The 24,021-nt window shown below is 44.2% G+C and overlaps 1 protein-coding gene across 11 annotated transcripts in view; it reads left to right on the forward strand.

Annotated features, from left to right (window-relative positions):
- The window catches only part of GDPD5 (glycerophosphodiester phosphodiesterase domain containing 5), a 168,086-nt gene that overhangs the window by 104,870 nt on the left and 39,195 nt on the right, over positions 1-24,021 (forward strand). For all 11 annotated transcript variants that reach the window (XM_027848315.1, XM_027848306.1, XM_027848313.1 and 8 more), the window contains 2 exons: positions 11,805-11,908; positions 23,843-23,936. In XM_027848315.1, coding sequence (XP_027704116.1) covers positions 11,805-11,908; positions 23,843-23,936 — 198 coding nt within the window. The remainder of the gene's footprint in view (positions 1-11,804; positions 11,909-23,842; positions 23,937-24,021) is intronic.

The raw sequence follows: 24,021 nt of genomic DNA on the forward strand, positions 1-24,021 counted from the left end.
AGAAAGGAAGAGAAAGATCAGTGTGGGCTGCAGTGCTCGGGGAGGGCTTCCCAGAAGAGTTGGGACTTAAGCAGAGACCTGAAGGATGTGTAGAATCTGGGCACCAGGGGACAAAAGGAATCATGGAGGAAGAGAAGTTCGGAATCAGAAACTGAGACCCAGGTTTGCCCCTAAGCCTGGGCTCTTTCCACCATAACTAAAGAGGTGGTTTGAAATGCCATGAAGTCTAAGATCTTGCCTTGGAAATGAGAGTAGAAATAGGATCCTCAGTGGTGAAGTGTACTTTCCAGATGCAAACCTTAGCCTGAATTTACTCTCTGACTCTAACATAAACACCAGGAGCCCAGTGACTTGGGAAATGACTCAAGGAGCTAGGTGACACAGTGGATAGAGAGTTGGGCCTGGGGTCAGTTCAGATCCAGCCTCAGATGCTTACTAGCTGTGTGCCCCTGGCCAAGTCACTCAAACTTGTTTGCCTCAGTTTCCTCAACTGTAAAATGGGGATAACACTAGTACTTACCTCCCAAAGTGGTAAGGTTCAGCTGAGATAATATTTGTAAAGTGTTTGGCACATAGTAGGTACTACACAAGTCATAGTTGTTGTGATTGTTGTTGTTGCTGTTAGTTATACTCCTTCTAGCTAAGATCCTTAGGAGATAGAGCCTTTCATGTGAGGCAGATAGGAGAAGAGGAAAAAACCATCTGTCTGCCTCCCAGTGGACAGTGGTTGTCATCTCTACTGCCCCTGGCATCTGGCTTTCAGACACACTGCCCCTGTAACTGGGAGGTAGCACAGAGAGTGATTGCTGCCTTAGTAATAACAGATGAGGAGTAGGAGAGCCAGAGGCCCCAGACAACCCATGGTGTATATTGGACTGGCTTATTAAGGAGATAATTTAACATTCGTGCCAACTCAGCAATCAGAGCTTTTTATCAGGGTCAGAGAGGAAGCCCGGCTCTTAGAACAAAAGATGGAGGCCTGGGGGGCAGAGGGAATGGGAAAAGCCTGGGCTTGTTTCCATATAAGAACAGTCCTTCATATTTGTAAAATGCCTTCATTTGGGAGGATTTGAGGACATATACTTAAAAACAGTCATATTTGGACCATAGTACACTGAATGTCACCTGGGAGGGACTTTAGAGCATAGAATATTAAAGCCAGAAAGGGCCTTAAAATGCAACTCAGGCAATTTTTCCTATGTGGGCACTGTGCTGGTCACTGTACAGAGGGACATTTATGTAAGATTTGGTCTTTGCCCTTCTTGAACTATCTGGTCTTACATCCCCTCTGCCCCCATTTGACAGATGAGGAAACTGAGGCCTAGAAAGGGGAAATTATTTTCCCAGGGTCACATTTAGAGTCATTGGCACTGTCTGAATTATCTCCCAGGTGCCCTGAATCTCTATTCTGTGGTTCATGCTGCCTCTTTTTGGAAACATTTATACTCTAGCCCAAGGGTGGGGAATCTGTGGCCTCAAGATCACAGGTCCCTCACCCCTGCTCTAGCCCATGCATAGAGTTTTTAGAACAGAAAGCTCCCCCAGCTAACAGTAAGAAGGTAGTGAGATTCACCCATCCTTCCTAGACGGGTCCCTGTGGAACTCAGGGAGCTGCCAACTGTGGAGGACGTGTGGCCCATCTTCCTTTTACTAGGATCCTATTGGCCTACTGTCACTGAATTAGAAATTAGACTGGCAGCTCCCACCCCCAGGATACGCTAGCCAGTGGCTTTGTTTGACAGGGAGCTGAGAAGAGGAAACCCAAGGGCTCCAAACATATCATGCTTGGCTGGCTTCTTCAATTCCCAAAGGCCTTCCATCTCCCAGAAGCCACCAAAGGGCTGGCAGTTACTTGCCTGAGGGTTCATCCACCTGCAGCCACACAGCAGCTCTTAGCTAACAGCAGACCCTTCTCCAGTCCCTCCTGCTCACACTGATCTCAGCCTTCCCTGACCTTCTCCAGCACTCCCTCCCTCACTGTCAGTCCCACTCATTCCCTGCTAAGGCTTGTTCCCAGAATCTCCTGAGCCAGACAGCTTGCAGAATCACAATCAGTCAATAAGCATTTAATAAGCACCTACTATGTCTCGGGTAACGTGCTAAGCCTGGGGATGCTAAGAAAGACAAAAAACCATCCCTGCCTTTCTCGAGCTCACAGGAGACAACGTGCAGACAGCTACGTCCCAGCAAGAAATAGACAAAAAATCGGAGCTCATCGACGGGAAGGCATTGGTATTAAGGGGAGGGGTTGGGAAAGGTTTCTTGCAGAAGGTGGGATTTTAGCCAGGCCTTGAAAGAAGCCAGGCAAGTCAGGAAGAGGATACAAGGAGGAAGAGCATTCCAGGCATGGGGGACAACCAGAGAAAGTGCCCAGAGCCGAGAGAGATGGAGTGACTTGTTTGTGAGATGGTAAAGAGGCCGATGTCACTGGAATAGATGGGGGTAAGGTATAAGAAGATTGGAAAGATGCAAAGGGGCCAAGTTGTGAAGGGCTTTGAATGCCAAAGGTTTTATATTTGATCCCGGAGTTGATCAGGGACCACTGGAGTTTACTGAATGGGTATGGGGGGGGGAGTGGGAGTGACCTGGTCAGACCTGTATTTTAAGATCAGTTTGGCAAACGAGTGGGGAGAGACTTGAGGGAGGGAGATACAGCACCAGGCTACTGGAGTAGTCCAGGCATGAGATGAAAAGGGCCTTTACTAAAATGGCGGTAGCGTCAGAGAAGAGAAGGGGCTGTAGAAGGAGATTTTGCAAAGGTAGAATTGACAGGACTTAGCAGCGGATTGGACACGGGGTGTTGGGAGAGAGTGAGGAGTGGAGGCTGGAGCTGAGGCTTCAAGCCTGAGTAATGGTGGCATAGTGGTGCCATAGACCAGAAGTGCCCAACAGAAAGCCCAAAACATTCCCATGGGTGGCCCAAACCAGATTAAAATGTCATTGGGAAATATTTAACAAAATAAATCAAAATAAGGAGTTTACTGTGGGGTTTACTGAGTGGGAGTGAGGCAAGGGGAGGATTGACATGGTCTGCCCTGTGCTTTATTGATATTATGATGTGATTTTTCTAAGTCATTATGCTGCTGCAGGGATTCTTATTACAGTTTAGTGACCCCCATTTACATCTGAGTTTGACAGCACTGACCTAAACAGTAATAGGGAAGTTAGAGGCTCAGAGCTTCAAGGCGTCTCAGGTGGTTGGTTGTGGTCCTTTGTTCCAAAGAGACCAGAAATGACATCCCACATAGCATGTAGACTAAGTAGGAATCAACCATCCCAAACCAGTTAACAATACAATCTACTTCAAGACCCCCAGAGATGGGGAGCCCACTACTTCTTGGAGCAACCATTCTACTTGGAGACAGCTTTGATTATTTATAAAGTTTTCTTGATATTTAGGTGAAATTGGCCACTGTGCAGTTTCCACCCATGGCTCCCAATTCAGTCCTCTAGATCAAATCAGAAAGAGCCTAAGATAACTTTTGTAATATTTGAAGGTATCGTCTCCTCCCCCACCCCCAGTCCCTTCTTCTCCATGCTAAACATCCTCACTTTTTTCAGCTAATTATCAAATGGCATCCTGGTTACTTCCCTCTGGACTTGTTCCAGCTTGTCAATGGCCTTCCTAATATGTGACCCCAGAACTAAATGATAGGATCTGGCCAGGAGGAAGACAGTGAGACTGTCACCTTCTTCTTTCATTCATTAAACTTAATGAGCACTTACTGTACAGAACCCTGTGCTAGATGCTAGGAAAGATACATAGTTTGGATAGCACAAATCTCCTGCCCTCATGGAGCTTAGTCTTACTTGGATACTGGATGATCCCATTAATCTTTCCACTCCATCTTCCGTTTGGCTGCCAAAATGATTTGCCCAAAGCACAGCTCAGACCATGTCACTCTTTCCCCTGCCTCACCCCTACTCAGTAAACTCCAGTGGCTCCCTATTGCCTCCAATATGAAATACAAAGTCCTGTGTAAGGCATTTAAATTTCTTCATGACCTGATCCTTTTCTACCTCTCAAGTCTTGTTATACTTTACTCCTCTTACCTTATTCTATGATCCAGCTACACCAGCCTTCTTGTTGTTCCCTATACATGGCACTTCATCTCCCATCTGCCTTTTCACCGTCTGCCCCTCATGCCTGGAATGTTCTCCCTCCTCATCTTTGTCTACAAGTTTCCCTGGTTCCCTTCAAGACTCAGCTCAAATGCCACCTTCTGCACAAGACCTTTCCCAGTTCCCCATCTGTGACCTTCTATTTACTCTGTATATATTTTATACGTGCCTAGTTATTTACATGTTATCTCCCCCATTAGATTGTAAGCTCCTTGAGGATGGGGACCATATTTTTTGCCTTTCATTGTATCCCAAACACTTAGTACATACCTCAAATATAGTAAGTGCTTAATAAATGCTTGTTGACTGACTGACTTCCCCCCCAGTGGTATAGATCACAGATCTATCCTTGTATGACATGATCCATTTAACCTGTATGACTTTTGTTCATATCTTATAAGTCTTCTGCAGGGGACTTGATCAGCATGCTAGGGCCTTTGAGGCTTATCCATTGGTTGTCCATCACTTTGGCTGTGTGACCACCCTCCTCCTCTTCTGGTTTTCTTTAACACTATTTTTTGGTGAGCCATTTGGTGTGGGTGACATGCCAACCCCTACTAACACCTACCCTTCACCTCTCTATTGTCCTATGGGTGACCCTCAACTTTACTTCTTCAGAGACGATGATATTTCCTGTTTAAGGTTGGTGTTAAAAAGATAGTTCTTTGTTTCAAGGAGAGTCTTGGGGTCATTGTTAGCTCTGTACACCCACCCAAAGGCTGCCCAGCACACACCCTTCCTAGTGAACTCTAGCCCCATTCGTTGTCTATCTGCAGTTTCTATCCAAGAGTTATATACTGATGAGCCAGCTCCATAGGTTGTCTTTCCAACTGCATGGCATGGTCTGAGCAGTAGGTAATCTTCATCCACTTGTTTTTTCCTGTGTGGATAATTGGTGTTGATTATGGATGTCATCTAGGAGACTTTACAGCGTTCTGGGCTTGATGTAATCAGCACAAGTCCATCAGTGAGCAAGAGCCCTCTGAGGACCTACCCATCTATTAGGATCCTTCATTGGACATCCTCCATAGTGATTCCAAACCCCTAGGACCAAGATCTGTCACCTTGTTTTATCCCTTGCTTATATTCAGAATCCAAGAGGGAGGTTGCCTGCCTTGGTACTGTTTAATGGTACTGTTTAATTCCTATCTATACACCCTTGTGGGGTATTCAACAATATCCACACAGGAAAACATAAGTGGATGAAAAATGCCTGTTGTTGAGACTATGCTATTTAGTTGGAATAAGCCATCTGTGTATCTGGCCTGTCAATACATATATATCTTAGACAGACACTGAAGATGGACAATGAATGAGAAGAAGACAGTGTTAAGTTGCCGTTGGGTGTCTGCACAGTGATATAAACCGATGTATGTGGACACGTGGAGTGGTTAGTTTGGAGGTTCCTGTTCAGGTGTGGGGTAGATGAGGTGACCAAGCTGTAGGTAATCTGGTGTAGTGGGAAGAGTCCCTGGGCCCTTGAAACTCATGGAAGTAAATAGACATTTTTTGATCATTACTTGTAGGACCTTGGACAAGTCCCTTCACCACTGTAGACCTTGGTCCAACCTGAGTGGTTATATGTTTAACACAAACTAATGACCAGTAATGTATGCAGTCATTTCGAACCCTAGGAAGCAAGAACTTGAAACTAGGAAAGGAGGAACTTGAGGTGTTTTACTACATGACCCTATGGAAAGGGTCTTGGAACCGGGTATCAAGAGACTCCAGTTATGTTCCTGACTGTGCCACTGACTTGCTGGGTGACCTTGGGTAAATGAAGTCTACTCATCTGTCAGACAGGGGAAATGCTACCCACTGACACATCATGAGGATGAGGACAAATTCTAAGGGGCTTATGGGTGATTATGATGTGGTTATCATCATTGTCAGCTCTGGGGAAGGTGGCTTAGGGGAGTCCAGGCACAGTGAAGACAGCCCAGCAGCTATGGGGTGTTGCGAGGAGAAAAGGGAAGAGGGCTTTCAGCCAGGTTTTATGGTTTTAATAAAGATGTTCTGGCCTCTGCAGTCCTACCCTGGGCTCATCCATCTAGAAGCAGGGGATTGAAGGGTGCAGATCTAACTTGCAGCAATGCTGAAGGGGGGAGGGGGGGAAGGGAGAGGGAAGTGTGCACCAGGGAGAGCTAGAGAGGAAGCAAACTAGTTATTTATATCCCTCATTACGTTCCCGTGCCAGTGCTGTTTGTCTCTCTGCTGTGCACATTCTCCTCTCCATTACCCAGCCTCCAGAGGTCCCCCAGCCTCTTGCTGATTGCTTCTAATCTGCAGGGCTGGGTCAAAAGCCTCAGAGGCTAAGACAGTGCCAGGATCCTGGTGATTTCTTTATTTCATGGTTGCCTTCCCAAACTCCTGGAACATCTGCTTAATCGCTTCTGACACTTTGGACTTGGAGAGCATTTTTAGAATCACGGATCTTGGAATCTCAGACTCATAGAAACTTAGAATGAGTCATTGAATCTTAGACTCACAGCATGTTAGTGTCTCAGAATCCCAGGCTCATAGAAGCTTAGGATTTGGTTCATAGAAGCCTTCAAGTTGGAAGGGATCTCTGAGGCCATCTAATGGCCCTCGTTGGGGTTATCTTTTTTTTTAGATTCCCAAGCTCCAGTCCTGGAGGATTCTGGGCTGGGTAAATGTGTTTGATTTCAACTTCTTTCCTTTCAGAAAATCCCAAGCATTATTTGACGTATACTCATAGAAGCGAAGGTGCAAGCTGACAGAGCAAACAGAGGAGATACAGAAGGTGCAGTTTGGGGTAGCCCTAGAATAAAAAATTGTAGTTGCAGTTATAGTCAATCATAATTAGCATTTATATAGCACTTTAAGGTTTGCAAAGCACTGTACAAATTCTATCTCATTTTATCCTCACACTAACCCTGAGAATTTCTATTATTATCCACATTTTATATAGAGGAGGAAACTGAGGCAGACAAGTTAAGCAAACTTGCTCAAAATTACTCAGCTAAGTAAATGTCTGAGGTGGGATCTGAACTCAGGTCTTCTTGACTCCAGGTCCAGTAATCTATCTACTACTGCCTCAGCAGCAGTAGTAGGAGTAATAGGGGCTAACAATTATGTAGTACTTTAAGGTTTGCAAAGAGCTTTATGTATGTTATCTCGTTTTATCTTCACAACCATCCATGTGAGGTTATAAATGAGGAAACTGAGGCACAGAAAGCTAAAGTGATTTGCCCAGGGTCAAACAACTTCTAAGTGTCTGAAGGAGGATTTCAACTCTGGTCTTCCTGACTCCAGGCCCAGAGCTCTGTCTGCCACAAAGCATAGCTGCCAATTCAGCATTTCCCTAATTTAACAAGAACAAAGTAAGTACCTACAGAGCTAGGGGGTATATGAAGTTTAGAAAGGATCCTATACTTTTTCATTTAGAAAGTACAGGGATTTAGAAAATTCAGATGTTAAATCTAGTATAACAGCTATAATGCACCACATTATACAGTAGATCCATCAGCGAGGTTAAGTAGTGGCAGGCTTTGTAGAGCCATTACTGAACTTGCAAAGGGGACTAGGGAAGGCTTTATGGAAAAGGGAATGTTTGGGCTTTAAAGGATGGGTACAAATTCAACAAGGGGAGGAAATGGGTGAGAAAAGGAAGAATTATCCATAGGGGAGATGAAATATAACCCAGCTCCTTCCTACCCAGGGTCCCATTTCATCCCATGCCTGCCCTGCGTCCCCAAGCTGTTGTAAGGAGGAAATGATAGGAGGGATATGGAAGTACTTTTGTAAACTGCATAAAGAGATAAAATACGTGAATCTGTTGTTGTTGTCGTTGGATTTGCCTATAAAACCTGCTTTATGGGATGTAGTGGAAAGAACCCTGGCCTCAGGAGAGCTGAGTTCAAGTATGACCTTGGGCTTAACACTGTATGACCTTGGGCAAGTCTTTTCTGTGGGCTTTAGTTTTCCCCTATGGAATTGGACTCTGGGTTGAATTCAGTGAGCTCTTCTGGCTCCTCCAGTTCTGACATTCTACATTCTAAGCTTCCTATAATTTTAATATTCTATTAATGTTATTTTGTTAATTAACATAATGTTAATTCTGTTAAGTGATCTGAGGTCCCTCCCAGCTCTGACATTGTGTTCTAACATTCTGTGATCTGACATTCTATGTTTTAAGCACGCTTTTAGCTCAGACATAATTATGTTCTGAACTTCCTCCCAGCTCTTATATTCTGTGTTCTAAGGCTTCCCAGCTCTGATGTTCTATGCTCTGAGGTCCTTCCTACTCTGATGTTCTATTCAAAGAGCTCTTTCATCTCAGACATCTTATGTTCTGAGGTCTTCTAGCTCTGACAGTCTGTATTTCATTCTGCCATTCTGTGTTCTGATGGTCCCCCCAGCTCTAACATTCTGTGTTCTAAGGGCCCTCCTAACCCTGATAATTCTGTATTCTGAAGCCCTTCCTAGCTCCAACATTCTTTGTTTTGAGGTCTTTGTGTCTGTGTGGTGCCAGAGGATGGTAGATCTCTTTCTTTCTCTCCCCTCTCCCCCAGAAAGCTGACCAGGAGGGTGGCTTACTGTATTTCTCCAGTTAATGAACTTCTGTAAATAAGTGGAAGTTGTCATGGATGGGGAGCCCCCTGCTGCCCTGTGCTGGGCATCCTGCCCAGAGCTGATAAGAAGTCTAATTGCCTAGTCTAACAAGGCTAGAAGAGGCAGGGAAGGAGGAGGCTAGCAGTCACCCCATCTCCATGGGGAGTTGGGGCGGGGGAGAGAAGGGGTGAGTTTGTGTGTGTGTGTGTGTGTGTGTGTGTGTGTGTAGGAGACATTACTTTCCTAGCCATTGTCACATCATGGAAAGTGTGGTGGAAAGAGCAGCCTTGGGCCTTTTCATCCTTTGGAATTGGACACAAATCTTCCCTTTCCTCAGCAGCATAATGTAGGAAAAAATCAATAGGCCTTAGGGACATGAAGCCTGGGTTTGAGCCCCCAGTGTGCCAGTAACTAGCCATGGAACTGATCCTGGGCAAGATGGAGTTCCTGGTCTGATGGGGGAGACATGGCCCCTGGCCACAGAGACTCCCTAATCTGCTGGTTAAAGATGAGCTTAATCGTCTACACACAGAGGGAGAGGCCAGGAGACTTAAGTGTCAGCCAATTAATCTCTTCCTAATGGTCAGGCCAGAAGATAGCCATAACTCATGGCTGATTGGAGGCCCATCCACCTTCAGGAATCAATAGCCTATTTATTTTTATTGCTGCGAGAAGCCTTTCTCAGTTTTTCATGAGGATTTCTCACTTGCTGAGGAAGACGTCCCGGCCTCCCTACGTGGTAAAGGGCCCAACCCAGAATTGGGGCCTTGCTGATTCTGAACCTCCTCATAGGAAAAACAAACTAACAAAAAGTGCTCAAGCTTTTCTTCATAGTATGGGAAAAGCCAAGATCCCCATCCAGCACCTGGACTGTTTGTTCCTCTTCCTGCCCTTTGGGTATCCAACACTGGGCAGCATGGTGTAGATGCTGGGCAAATCTTTGATAATTGTTTGAATTTCAAAGAATCAAAAGGGTTGTTTTGTTTTGTTTTGTTTTTTGTAAGAACTAGGAGGGCACATCCGAGGATAAGTGCCTGAAAGGGTTTTAGAACCTAAAATATCAGCGAAGATAGAATCTTAGTGATGGGAAGGGATCTGAGTGAGCATCCAGGCCAACCCACAGCTAAGCAGGAATTCCCTCAATGTCTGTGGCATCCTTGTATCCACCCTTCCATTGAAAAGCATGGCTAGCGGCAGCTAGGTGGTGCAGTGAATAGAGCACCAGCCCTGAAGTCAGGAGGACCTGAGTTCAAATCCGGCCTCAGACCAAACACTTGACACTTACTAGCTGTGTGACCCTGGGCAAGTCACTTAACCCCAATTGCCTGAAAAAAAAAAACAAAAGCATGGCTAGAGGGCAGGATTGGAAATGAGGACGACCTTACTTTGAATGTTGCCTCAGACACTTAGTTGTGAGAGCCTGACATTTAACTTTTCTCAGATTTAGTTTCCTCATCTATGAAATGGGTGTAATAATAGTATCTAATTCAAGGGGTGATTGTAGGGCTCAATTGAGGTAATATGGGTAAAGTAGTTTTCCAACCTTAAAGCTTTATATAAACAAACGTTAGCTATTGACTACCTTTTTCTAGATACTCTTCTTTGAGCATGCTATATCTTGTGCTTGGAATGTCTTCCTCTCCCTCGGTTCCCCCCTCATCTCATTTTCTTCTTGCCCACCCATGAAAGCCCAACTTAAATGCTCCCTGCCCCAGGAAGCTCTCTCTAATCACCCCAGCTAGGTGTCACCGAGCATTTCTTCCCTCTCTAATGCTGCACTTATCATGGAATAGTCTCTGTTATAGTTACTTCTCTCACCGCCTTGCCCCCCACTCCCACTAGACTTTGAGCTCCTTGAGGTCTGGAAACAAATGAATTAAAAAACATTTATTAAGATTTACTGTCGGCAAAGTGCTGTGCTGAGTGCTGGGCGTACAAGTGAAAAAGCAAGACTTTTCCTGCTCTCAAGGAGCCCACATTCTGATAGGGGGAGATAACCAGGAGAACAATTTACATGATAACAATGTATGGAAAACCAATTTTGAAAGACTTGAGAATTCTGATCAGTGGGCTGACAAATGATTCAAGAGAAGCATGCTAACCTCCTCTTGACAAAGAGAGATGATGGACTCAAAATGTAGGTGAGACATGCATTTTTTGGACATGACCAGGGCAAGTTTTATGTTGTTTGACTATTGAGGGAGGATTTATTTTTTATATTTTTGTTGTTTACTTGGAGAGTGGAAGGTGGGAATAAATGCTTATTAATTGAAAAAATAATAAAATTAAAATGTTTAAAAAAAAAGAGGAAAGGTCCTTAAGGTACATTGGCATCCAAGGGTAATGCATTTTCTTTAATATAATTTTCATTTATAAAACCAAATCTGTTTCTGATTTTGAACCATTTAATGTTGCCAAAAACTAGTGATGAGAACTTTCTTGTCTGGGTCTTTAGTAGCTGTGACTGCTAAGGAGTTAGGAGCTGCAGACCCCAACTGCAGGGGCAATTGCCAGATTGACACTTCTCAAGGGTTTCCTTTCTGGATGATGGCTGACATTGAGGCAGGGCCGGCAGTCTGAGGGAGCAGGGCCTGCAGCTCTTAAGCTTGTTGGCCCATCGGTGGTAGTTGGTCAGCTGGTGTAGATGTGGATGGGATGGGTTGCTCTTCATGATGGCTATATCCTATGTAAAGTAAACTTAGCACAGATCGCAAGACTCTGTACATTGTAGAGGTTTAATAAATATTTGTTGAATATGATTAAAAAAACAAACAAACAAATGTTGGGAAGTTACAAAGTACAAACTTGATTCCAAAGGAGAAACATGAGAAGAGGCTTCCTTCCATTGCTTTGCAGGGATGGGTGGGGGCAATCCTTGGGCATGGAGCATTGCATGTGATGTCAGATTCTTTTTAATGTATTGATTGGTTTTGCTGATTTTTTTTCTCTTTCTCTTTTTTTCTTTAAAAAAATTATTTGCTATTTAGGGTGGCTCTGTTGTAGGGGAATGAGAGAGGAGACAAATGGGTGGCTGGATGAATAATCTGTGTTATCTTCAGAGCCATGCCTAGACTTTGAGTGACCATCCTACTTTTCTGTCTCCACAGTGGGAACGTCTCTGGTTCCTGATTCTTGTCTTCACCTTCTTCCTCACCCTGACCTGGTTCTATTTCTGGTGGGAAGTTGACAATGACTACAATGAATTCAACTGGTGAGTGGGGCTTGGTCCAGATATATCCCTGGGAAGGCACTCTGTCTCGGTGCTCCCAGATTCAGTAAATTAGCAAGCATTTATTAAACACCTATTGTATACCAAGCACTGTGCTAAGTGATGACGACACAAAGAAAGGCAAAACTTGTCCTTGTCCTCAAGAAACTTACATTCTAGTGAAGGAGACAACATGTTTATTAGTGGATACATAGAAAGTACAGAATAGATGAAAAGTAATCTTAGAGGGAAGGCTTTATCAGCTGGCGAGACCCAGAAAGACCTCCTACTGAAGGTGGCACTAGGTCTGAGTCTTGGAGGAAGCCGGGGTTTATAAGACATGGAGGTAAAGAAGAATAGCATTCCAAATATGTATTATAAAGGTACAGGATAAAGGGAGATGGAGTGTTGGGTACAAGGCCAGTGTGGCCAGATTGTAGAGTTTATGGAAGAGAGTAATCTCCAAGTGGACTGAAAGGAAGTCAGACGAAGCCAGGTTGTGAGGCCCAGAGGCTGAGGTTTGATTAAGATGACCGTACCTCTTTCTAGATGGAGGGCTCTGAATCAGAGCAGGCAGTAGAGTAAAGCTACTTCTGACTTCTTGGTGTGAGAGAATGGATGTAAAGCACTTTGGGAGAAATTGGGGAAAAATGAGCCCTGTGGAATGAATGGTCCCTGATTACCCAAATGTTGGGCTTGCGTGGGTCAGCTTTTCCATGAGACACACCCAGTCAGAGGAGGAATAATAGAATCATAGATTCACAGGACTAGAAGAGACCTTTAGGATCATCAAACCCAATCTATTCTTTGACTGATAAGTTAACTAAAGCCCAGTACTGGGAAGTGACTTGCCCAGTGTCACGCGCTGAGTAAGTGGCACTTACTATCCTCCTGTCTCTGCCATTGACATGCTGTTTGATCGTTTGACCCCTCTCAGAGCCTCAGTTTCCTTCTTTGTAAAATGGGGCTTCACAGTAGTTGCACAACTGACTTAGCGGAGTTGTTGTCAAAAAGTACTTTCCAAGCATTCGAGAGCTTTAGAAATTGGAGTCGATGAGCTCGCAAGCTGTCAGACTGTACTTCTATGACCAAGCAGCTGCCTCAGGAGAGGAACAGAGTTAGCCTCCGGTCCTACTAGGTTTGAGTTGGGTGCTGATGACCCTTTTCTTACCCATCTTGGGGCCTTTGTCTGTTAGATATAGACTGCAGCAAACAGTCACAGGAAATGGAGTCAGCAAAGCATCAAGCATCCTTTGGTTCAGGTGTTGGCAAACAATGGCCTGAGGCCCCAGTTCCTGTCAAAACCATTCTGAGCTCAAGGGCTATATAAAAATAGGCAGCGGGGCCTGTCTGTAGTTTTCTGACTCCTAATCCTAGTCCAGTCTTTTCATTTTACTTAAGAGGAAACTGAGCCCCAGAGGTAGGAAGAGACTCCCCCAGCGTCATAGATGTAATAGGAGTCAGGCTCTGGGCCCTTCCTCCTATTCCATGCCACCTTGTGGGGCACTTGACCTACCTGACTTGGAGGCCCACCGTCCTTCAGAGACCAGCAGAAAGAACATGAACCCGACAAGCTGCTTGGTCTCCATACTTGTAGAAGTAGTTCTGAGCTACGTATTGGAAGGGAAGGAATAATTATCCCTCCTGCTTGTATAGGATTTCATATGGTCAAAGGTTTGTCAGGTCCATGATCTCCACAGGCCCATGGAAGAGGGATTGGATTGACTGCATGGGGCCTTGGGGGGGTCCTTGAGGAGCAGTTGAAGGGGCGGACAGACAGGGAAGCAGATTTTAACTTAATGTAAAGGAGGGAGCTCTTCCAGGAAAACAATCACCACGGTGACTGCTATGACATAAGCGGAAAGAGTGACCGCTACAAAACAATCGAAGAGGCATGTTGCCGAATCAGAGAGAGCAGGCATGGCCCCAAAGAAGAGAAGGGAGAAGACATCTCCTCCTGCTCCTTTGCAGAGGTCGGGTGTGGAACGTTGTGTATGTTGTCAAGGGTTTTTTAAAATATATGTTGAATATTGTATTTAGTGTAATGAACAGGAAACGAGGCAAAGATGACGCTGAGGTTCTGAGGGAGTTGGGTGGTGCTGTCGGCTGAGAGGGAAGTCAGAAGGGTGGTGGCCTTAAGAGGATGCATTCTCCTTTGGCCACGTCCAGCTTGAAGTGCTTGGGGATATCCAAATGGAGATAGAGTCCCACGAGCGTCTGTCATTATGTGTAGGGCGCTGTGTTGGCTCTGGGAGTGCGGGCTGGTGGATATATAGGGGAGAGATGAGGGCTGGACGTAGATATCAGAGTCAGCAAATTGAGGCACCACTGTCCACAGCGGAGGACAGCTCAGTGGTGCAGTGCATAGAGCACCAGGCCTGGAGTCAAGAAGACTCATTTTCCTAAATTCAAACATGGCCTCAGACACTTACTAGCTGTGTGTCCCTGGGTGAGTCACTTCACCCTGTTTGCCTTAAACCACTGTGCCAAGAAAACCCCAAATGGAGTCACAAAGAGTTAATGGCTGAACCATAACAACAAGAAGAAAGACACGATGTCCACAGGTTGATGGGCAAGGGTAATATTTTTGGGGGGCAGTTAAGTAACACAATGGATAGAGCACTGGGCTTGGAGTCAGGAAGACCTGAGTTCAAATTCAGCCTCAGACACTTACTAGATGTGTGACCCTGTTTGCCTCAGTTTCCTCATTTGTAAAATAAGCTAAAGAAGGAAATGGCAAAACCCCTCCAGTATCTTTGCCAAGAAAACTCCTAATGGGGTCACAAAGAGTTGAACACAGCTGAAATGAATGCTGAATTTGGAGTCAGAAGACTTGAGTTCAAATCCCACCCTTGAAAACTACCACCTGTTGTGATCCTGAGCAAATCTTTTCCCCTCTCCGAACCTCAGTTTCCTCATCTATAGAATGCGGAAGTTGGACTAGATGAATTCTGTGATCCCTTCAAGAAGTAAAACTGATCTTCTGACCCCATGGGAGCAGATTAAACCATCTCTGAAGAGAATGTTGAGGGAGAAGAGAAAGGGACCCAAGCCCAGGCTCTGAGCAATAGTAAGACTTAGGGAGCCAGAGGAGGATATTGAAGCAGTGATGGAGATCAGGAAGGTGTGGTCAGGCAGATAGGAGGATCAGTGACACAGAAACCCAGGAGGTGAGAGTATCCAGGAGGAGGATATGGGGCTGAGAGCTGCCTTCCACAGAGGTCAAGATAGACCAGGAATATTCAGGTGAAGTGATGAGAACCATTTCATTGGAGTGGCAGAGTCAGAAAGAAGCCTGTGGTGAAGCAGCCGCAGCAGGGATAAATCATTGCTTCTAAGGATTTCTCTCTTTTCTATTTTATTTCTATTTTCTATTTATACTCATCCAGGGGAGGAGATACCAAGGGTCCCCCTTCTGTTTCATCTCACTGCCTCCAGGAAGGCACATGCATTGCAACTTTGGGAGTGAGAAGAGCATGTGAAGGGTGAAATAAAGGCACAGAGTTATTTGTAATCCAGCATGTTAAGGTCCTTAAACATCCGCACACATAACCAGCTGTGGGACCCTGGTCAAATCCCTTACCTTCTTACTCCAACTAGCACTGGAAGTTGCAGAGTAGGTGTGATCTACATTGGTAGAGGGAGTTTCCTTACTGGGAGTTCCCTGTACTGCTAAACTTACAGGACCCATCCAAAAAAAAAAAAGGAAGAAGAAAATTTGTAATGTATGTAATACACAAAGGTACAAAGTTAAACAACATTGCAAGAGTGCGCTGGTGTCAGCCCAGTGAGGGGCCCAGTGAGAACTGTGGGAGCTTAGGTTAGGCCACCAACTGGTGTCTCTGACTTTTAGGCTGGACAGGCTAATTACAATCAGAAAGAAATCCTAGAAGCCAACTGGTCCAAAGTGTCCTGGAACAACAGGCTCTTCTACAATGTGCCTGACAAGTCCTTGGAGACCTCTCTCGCTACCTCCCAAGGCAGCCCATCCTCCTGTTGGAGAGCTCTAATTGTTAGGAGGTTTTTCCTGACATCAAATCTAAATCTTCCTCTGCTCCCTCCATTGTTCCTAGCTGTGCTATGGGGGGCCAAGCAGTACAAGGCCCCATGACAGCCCTACAAATACTTGAAGAGAGTTAACATGTCCCCCCTCACTCTCCTCCCTTTCTGCAGTCTTTCAAAAATCCAATTTGGTTGTGGCGTTTTCTGTGTGTCTACATTGGTCCTTTGAGACAGTGTGCCATCCCCACCCTCTTCCTCCTCCTTCACTTGTTTCTCTGTGTTAAGAATTATTTTCTCAAGAACTTCCCATTCTTCAAGACTGACTGACCCTGTAGTTTCTACAGTACCTCTGGTTTTAGCCATCCTCCCCCTGAAGCCTTTGAAATCTGTTTTCCTAGAGTCTAGGGTGCATTTTATACTGCCTGTGTTTCCTGCCAACTCTAAGGTAGAAATTCTAAGGTAGAATAGCCCCCCAGCTCAAGGCATTGTTTGGGTTGAGAATCAGGTACAGGACAAATGTTCCCTTCATTTCTTCTTCCACTTTTGAAAGATGAAATTGTTATTGAAGCAAGACAAGAAAAGATCAGCTCCCTGCTTTTGGCAGAGAGAGTGAGAGAAACAGAGAAGAATGGGCTGACTGTATAGGTAGCCTGTAGTATGCTCCACTCCAATTACAATATTACTTGGTAACTCAAGTCAGCTCGATGGAACAGTAGACAAAAGGCAGGACCTGCAATCTGAAAGATATTTACTAGCTGTATGACCCTGGGCAAGTTGCTTAACTTTTGTTTGCCTTAGGTTCCTCGTCTGTAAAATGGGGATAATAACAGCTCCTACCTCCCAGGATTGTTGGTGAGGATCAAATATCTGAAATGCCCTTAGCACAGTGCCTGGCCCATAGTAAGCGCTATATAAATGTTAGTTGTTATTGTTATCATTATTTGTGCTCTGGGATCCATTGACTTGTATACAAATGTTCCTTCTATCTGGTTCCTAGACTTCCTTACATGAGTATATGTTAGACTCTGTACTCATTCCTCCCTCTCACCTATACTTTTTTTCCCCAAACTTATCCTGTTTGAACAGGATAATATCAAATATTTTATTTGAATCAAGTCTGCCTTTTTAAAGCCATCTTCTAGTTATGGAGCTCATCGAACCAGGTTTTAGTGATACTGTCCACTTAAGCTGACATCGTGTGTGTGTGTGTGTGTGTGTGTGTGTGTGTGTGTGTGTGTGTGTGTAAAAAGAGAGAATCCCAAAAGACGTTCTTGGCAAAGGTACTGGAATGTTTTGCCATTTCCTTCTCCAGCTCATTTTACAGATGAGGAAACTGAGGCAAACAGGGTTAAGTAATTTTGCCCAGGGTCAATGGCTGGTGTCTGAGGCTGGATTTAAACTAAGGAGGATGAGTCCTCCTGACTCCAGGTCTGGCACTGTGTCCACTGCAAACACGTGCACATATAATAAAATATAAGAGAGGTTATACATATAACCTCTATACATATACATATATACATGTACATATACATATATAGCTTCCTGGGAGCTGTTTCCTAATAAATAAGTGATCAAAAGATATGGACAATTTTCAAAAGAAGATTGGCAAACTGTGAATGAGATTAAACTATGAAAACACTTTCCTAATCACTACTTGTAAAAGAAATGCACACTAAAACATTCCTGAGGTGCCCCCTTACTACATGCAAATTGGCAAAGCTGAAAAAGACCTGGACAGACAAGGTAGAAGAGGCTATGGGAAGATGGGCAAGTTTGGGGAAACTGTGAAGGGGTCTGGGTGTTAGGCATCTGGATTTGGAGTTAGGCAAGAAAAGTGGCCAAATGGAGCTTCCGCTCTGACCCATCAACCCCACTGCTGGGCACATACCTCAAGGAAGTCAGAAGATAGAAGCAAAGGCCCACTATGTCCCCAAATGCTGCATTCTTTGGGGTAGCAAAGAACAAACGAGTTCCCCTTAATTAGAGAATGGCTGAATAAAACAATAGCATGTGAGTGTATTGGAATATTATTTTATTCTTGACCAAGCTAGAAGTACTGAGGCCTGTCCCACGGCTCTGCTTCCATCCCAGGTTAGTCCTCCTGTCTTTCAGCCACCTGGCAGTCCACACCCCTCCCCAGCCTGGGCAGGCGGCTGTCCTCATGTGGGTGCCACACACCCAATCAGCTTTAGCTCTGAACTCTCAGGCTCAAAGAGATCGCCAGCCTCCTCCCCAGGAGCAAGGATTTACCAGCTAAGCCACCATCCCGCCACCATCCCAGGCTGTATGGGATTATTGTTGTGCTGGGTGAAATGATCAAGAAAATCAGAGTCAAGAGAATAATGACTACTATAATGTAAATAAAAAAATTGCTAAAAAGAAGTTGACGCCTGAGTAATAGAAAAGCCAACGTAGGTTGTGGAGAAGAGAAAACAAGATACTCCTCCTTCCTCAGGACAGACCCTTCTCTACGTGGCAGCCAGTCCCCTGTGTTGGACGTTTTTACTTAATTGTTTTTCTTTGTCACAAGAGAAGTTTCGATGTAAGGGGAGGGGAAATCACCATGATGAAAAGACCAGAGTCATCAATAAATCATTTATAAGAGTTACTGAGAGCTACAGAACAGCAGAGCAGACATTATCTAAATGGACTGACTCCGTTTCATACTTCATAGGATTTAGAAAGGAAAGAAACCTTAAAGATAGTCTGATGAAACCCCCTAGTTTTATTTTTTAAATATCATTTCACTTTATTTTCAGTTAAGAAGCATTTATTTTCTCTCTCACATACCTCCCCACTTAAAAAGGAAAAAAAAAGAAAAGAAAAAAATCCTTGTAATCAATATGCATAGCCAAACAAAACAAATTCACTCATTGGTCATTTCCAGAAATATCTTATTCTGTACCTTGAGTCCATTCTCCTCTTCCACCACACCTTAACAGGTTTCAATTTAACATATGGAAAAATTTCCTAATAATTAGATCTATCCCGAGGTACAATGGACCGTCCCAGGATTTACTGCAGTCCCCACTACTAGAGGTCTTGAAGCTGGGGCTAGGTGGCCATTTGTTGGGGATGTGGAGAGTAGTCCACTACAGGGTATGAGTTGGACCAGAATGGCCATCAGCGTCTCTGATTCATGTTATGAGCTCATCCTCCAACATTGAAAAGGTTCACAGAAGCCTGCTCATTATCTATTTAAGTCAGTAAGTTCAGGGCCCTGAGACAGAGGTGAAGAACAAGTCCTTGCCCCAGTAATAACACCCAGGCCAGTTGGGGAGACCAGAGAGCAGTGGAAGACAGAGAGGAAGAGGTCACATCTAGGCCCTTGTTAAGACCTATTGGTTCTGTCTTTAGTCTGCTGCATTACTAGAGCTACCACAGTATTTCCTGCTTATGTGTTTGCATGGACTGTCTCTTCCACATCCTTGAAGTCCTGTCTTCTCTTCTCTCCATTTTGAAGTCCTTTTCTTCATTAGAATATAAGCTCCTTAAGGGGCAGCTAGGTGGTACGGTGGATAGAGCTCCGGCCTTGGAGTCAGGAGGACCTGAGTTCAAATCTGGCCTCAGACACTTGACACTTACTAGCTGTGTGACCCAAGTCACTTACCCCCGATTGCCTCACCAAAAAGCAAAAAAAAAAAAAAAATACATATATATATATTTGGCTTTCTTTGTAATACTATGTATTTTATCTTATGCATATAAAAACATCATTCTTATATATATATAAGCTCCTTGAGGGCAGGGTCTGTTTTATTTTTATTTTTTTTTTGTCTTTGTATCTTTATACTTAACACAGAATATAGCCTTTTGATAATTGCTATTCTCTCAAGACCCAGCTCAAGTACGATCTCTCTAGGAAGACTTTCTCCCTCCTGATTGGAGGGGGCCAGTGTCTTTGCTCTCTCTTGATAATTTTCCTAGAGTACTTTGTCTAGATCTCTCCTTTGCCCCTTTCCTTTCTGTCATTTACTTGTGTACCTGTGGTAGAGCCCACTATTAGCAAGCTCCATGAGGTCAAGGACTTATTTACCTTTCTGTGCCCAATGTTGAATGAATGAATGAATGAATGAATGAGAAGATATTTCTTGTGTTTACAGAGCAATGCGCTAAGCTCTGAGGCTACAAAGAAAAGCAAGACAGTCTGTTCATTCTCAAGCAGTTCTTGCTCCAATAAAAGAAGGACAGGGCCCTGTACATAATAGCCATTTTACAGCTATTATGGAACTTAATTATATATCCTCTAAGGACTGTAGGAGAGAGGGTGATCATTGTGGGCTGGGATTGTTAAGAGAGAGCTTCCTGAAGGAGAAATGGGGGCTCATTTAGAGCCTTGAAGGCTAGACAGGAAGGGAACTGATCTCTTGGGCCTTCCTTGATAGTTCTGTCTGGTCCTGGCTTCCCTTGATTGCAACGGAGATTTCCTTACACTTGTGATAGCTTGAATTATCACCGAGTAGTGGGGAGTGGGGGTGGGAGTGGGGAAGGACAGAAGAGAGAAATTCACGTTGCCTTTGAATTTTTGCTAGGTGAGGGGAGGAGGGAGGGAGAACATGAACTATAAAGCTGACCTTCCTCTAAGAGTGATGTTTTTATATGCATAAGATAAAATGCATAGTATTACAAAGAAAGCCAAATATGTTGAAATAATAGTTATCTATATTTAAAAAAAAAGTTCAGGGACCCAAGGTTAAGAACTCTTGCTCTAAATGTGTATATGCTGACCCCTCCTTCCTTGAACTGAATTGAATACGTCACAAGCTACTATATCAATCTGTAGTCTTCTCTCCCCTCCCTCCCCCTCCCTCTCCCCCTCATGTACCCCAAGATCCAGCTTCCCTTGTGCTCCACATTCTCCAAGTCACTGAGTGGCATGATGGGCTGGGAAAGACCATTGAACTGGGAATCAGGAAAGTTGGATTCCAGTTTTAGCCCTTTCACTAACTTGCTGTGTGATTTTGGGCAAATCAGTTCACCTCTCTGTACCACCCTTCATCTCCAAATGTCCAGAGTCGGACACGATTCAATTAAATTTGCCAAGCATTCCTTGAGCCCCTACCGTTTCAGAAGTTTTGAGGGATACGAAGATGAATCATAGACAATCAGAGCTGGGAAGTAATTTAAAAAGACAGAATTTTAGAGCTGGAAGGGGCCTTAGACATTATGTAGTATAGGGCTAGAGACTGGACCTGTAATTTCATTGGAATAGTTTGCTGAGGCCGTGCCTTCCACCTTCTCTGCCCCTTTGCAATTCTTTTGGTTTAGAGTGCTCTGGGCCCTAAAAGGTAGATTAAGAAACTTGCCCAGAGTCCCACAGCCAACGTATATCATAGATGGGACTTGAACCCAGGTGCTCCTGACGCCATAGCCAGCTCGCTATTCACCATAACAAGCTTTCTGTCATTATGCAGGTGAAGAAACGGAGGCCCTTAAGAGTTTAAGCCCAAATTCCCACATCAGGTAGAAGGCAGACCCAGCACTCAAATACAGACCTGACTAGGTCTGGATAAAATGTTACTTTTTAACCTCATGAGTTGACTGAGGTATATTAATAGAATAAATGTCACGTCTTTTAAGTGGCTTTTAAGTTCTACTGAATCAGTTCTAAAACAGTAATACGTCCTTATTCGGTACCCCCACCTCTCCTCGCTTCTCCATTGAATCCATTTTACCTGGGAAACGAGAAGTCTCATTTCCTCTCTGTCATTAGGGATTTCAATATTCCTTCCATCTAACCATAGCAAAATAAGGATGGTTTGTATGTATACTACACCTCTCTGTTTGAATTAGTGCAGAGTGATATATCAAGTGACTCATTATTTCTTCCCCAGTGGCACATTACAGGCAGTGCCATTTATGAATGCTCAACTTACAAACCAAGTCGGCCTATAAAGAATGGAAGTTGAAACTGGAACCCAACACTGTATGTGACTAGAGTGGGGAATAAGGACTTTGACTTAGGGCGCTGACTTCTGGGGGGACCTTCTTCCCAGCAATGGGCCAGAGGCCGACCTATACGTATCTCCCAGATAAGAATTAAACAAAATAAATTGATTTAATTAATTAATTAGATTGTGAGTTCCTTGAAGGCAAGTGCCATTAATTAATTAATTAAAGAATTAAATTAGATTGTGAGTTCCTTGAAGGCAAGGGTCATTTTTGTCTCTCTCTCTCTCTCTCTCTTTCTCTTTCTTTTTTTTTTTTTTAAATCTCTCTAGTACGTAGCACAGTGCCTGGCACATTGTAGGCCTTCAGCAAATAAATGCTTGTTGACTGGACTTCTAGTCATCTGCTAGCCTGGACCGTGCATTTCCTTGTGATTGATCACCTGTCCCTTTGATTCCTAGTCCCTCATTCCTTCCACTTAATCAGAGCTAAAAAAAAAAAAAAAGATGTTAGAAGGTGGAACACAGGATGTCAGAGCTAGGAGGAACCTCCAGACTTAACTGGACTTTAGGGGATGAGTCCATTCTACAGACATTCCCTGAATACCTAGTGGTCAGGGCCTCATGCTTTCATATCATAGAGGACATAAAGATGAATCAGGGCAGTGTAGCCTGGTAGAAAGAGAATTCATCTTGGAATCAGGAATACAGATGCGTATCCCAGCTCTGAGATGTGAACCAACTGTGTGGATCCTAGGCAAGTTCCTTGTCTTTGAGCCTCAGTTTGCTTATCTGCAAAATGGTAACAAGACCCCTACCCTCACAAGGTTGTTGAGAGATAAGCAGCTTTGACACCTTAAAACCCTACAGATACGTGAGCTATTTTTGTTTTTTAAATTGATAGTGATATCTTCTGGTTTTGTCCTCTTTGTTCCCAAATATGTCCTTCCCCACCCGTGGAACCATCACTTATCACAGTGAAAAAAAAGAAGAAAAAAAATCTGCAAAACTAACAAATACATCAATAGTCTGACAGTGTAAGCAGTGTTCTAGACCTTCAGTCCCCCACCTCTGCAAATAAGATGCATTTTATTATGTAGGTGTTGTTAACAAAAAATAATAGTAATTGTCCACGAACATCTTCATCAAAGACATCATAGTGGCAGACAGCTGACCATGGGTTCACAAAGGTTCAAGCTCTTAGCCTAGCCTCCTGACCTGGGCAGGCTTCCATTATATGCCCAGTGATGGATTGTGTTTGTTGACTCAAGATCAGCAGAGTTAGTGCCGGACCAGTTTGGCCAGAGTGATGAAATGTTGAGTTACTGCACATTTCCAAGGTGTATTACATCAGAGACTGTGAGCTGCCCTGATAAAGGAAGATGGGAGATGCCATAATTACAAAACCTGGGTCTTTTATTTATATCACCATCACCATCATCATATATGGTCCCTACCCTTCAGCAAGCTCACAGTCAAGTCTAGCACCAGTAAAGAAACTTGAACCCCAGAGAAGGTAGGTGTCATGCTCAAGGTCACTCAGCAATTTAGTGGCAAAGCTAAGACTTGAACTTGGGCCTCCTGACTCCCAGTCTGGGTCTCTTGCCTCTATACCAAAACCTGATTCCTGCCTTTAAAGAGCTCAGAGTCTAGTAGGAGAATGAGACTCAAAGTACAGGCAAGAGGTGATGAAAGCCACAAGAAAGAATCAGGGTCTCCTCTGAGTAGAAGAGTCCTAGAAGGTTTCCTGGAGGAGGCAGCATTTGAACTAATTCTTAAAGGGGGAGATGGAAAGGGATATAGGATTTCCACAGGCAGAGCTGGAGTAAAGGTCTTCCTAAGTGAAAGTGGAACAAAGAGCCAGATCTCTAAAGTTCCTTTTAGCTCTGACGTTCTGTGTTCTATGGTTTCCATCCTGCTGCCTCCACACTGTCTCCCTCTCATAAAACCCTCAGGGATCTCCTCACATTTTTTGTCCCAGCATCTATTTTTCAGCCTTAAACTCCCACCCTGACCTTTGTTTGACTCTTCACCCTTCTTTTCCCAGGTTCCTCTATAACCGGATGGGATACTGGAGTGACTGGTCCATTCCTATTCTTTTGACCACTGCCACTGGCTTCACGTACATCACAGGATTGTTGGTATGTCTGGTAGGACATGGCAGCATGAGAAAGACAAGTCATCTCTGAGGATAAGGATGTTCCTTCAAGACACTACCCCTGATCT

Source organism: Vombatus ursinus, unplaced genomic scaffold (assembly GCF_900497805.2).
Source record: "Vombatus ursinus unplaced genomic scaffold, bare-nosed wombat genome assembly UNPS02005659.1, whole genome shotgun sequence".
Lineage (NCBI taxonomy): Eukaryota > Metazoa > Chordata > Mammalia > Diprotodontia > Vombatidae > Vombatus > Vombatus ursinus.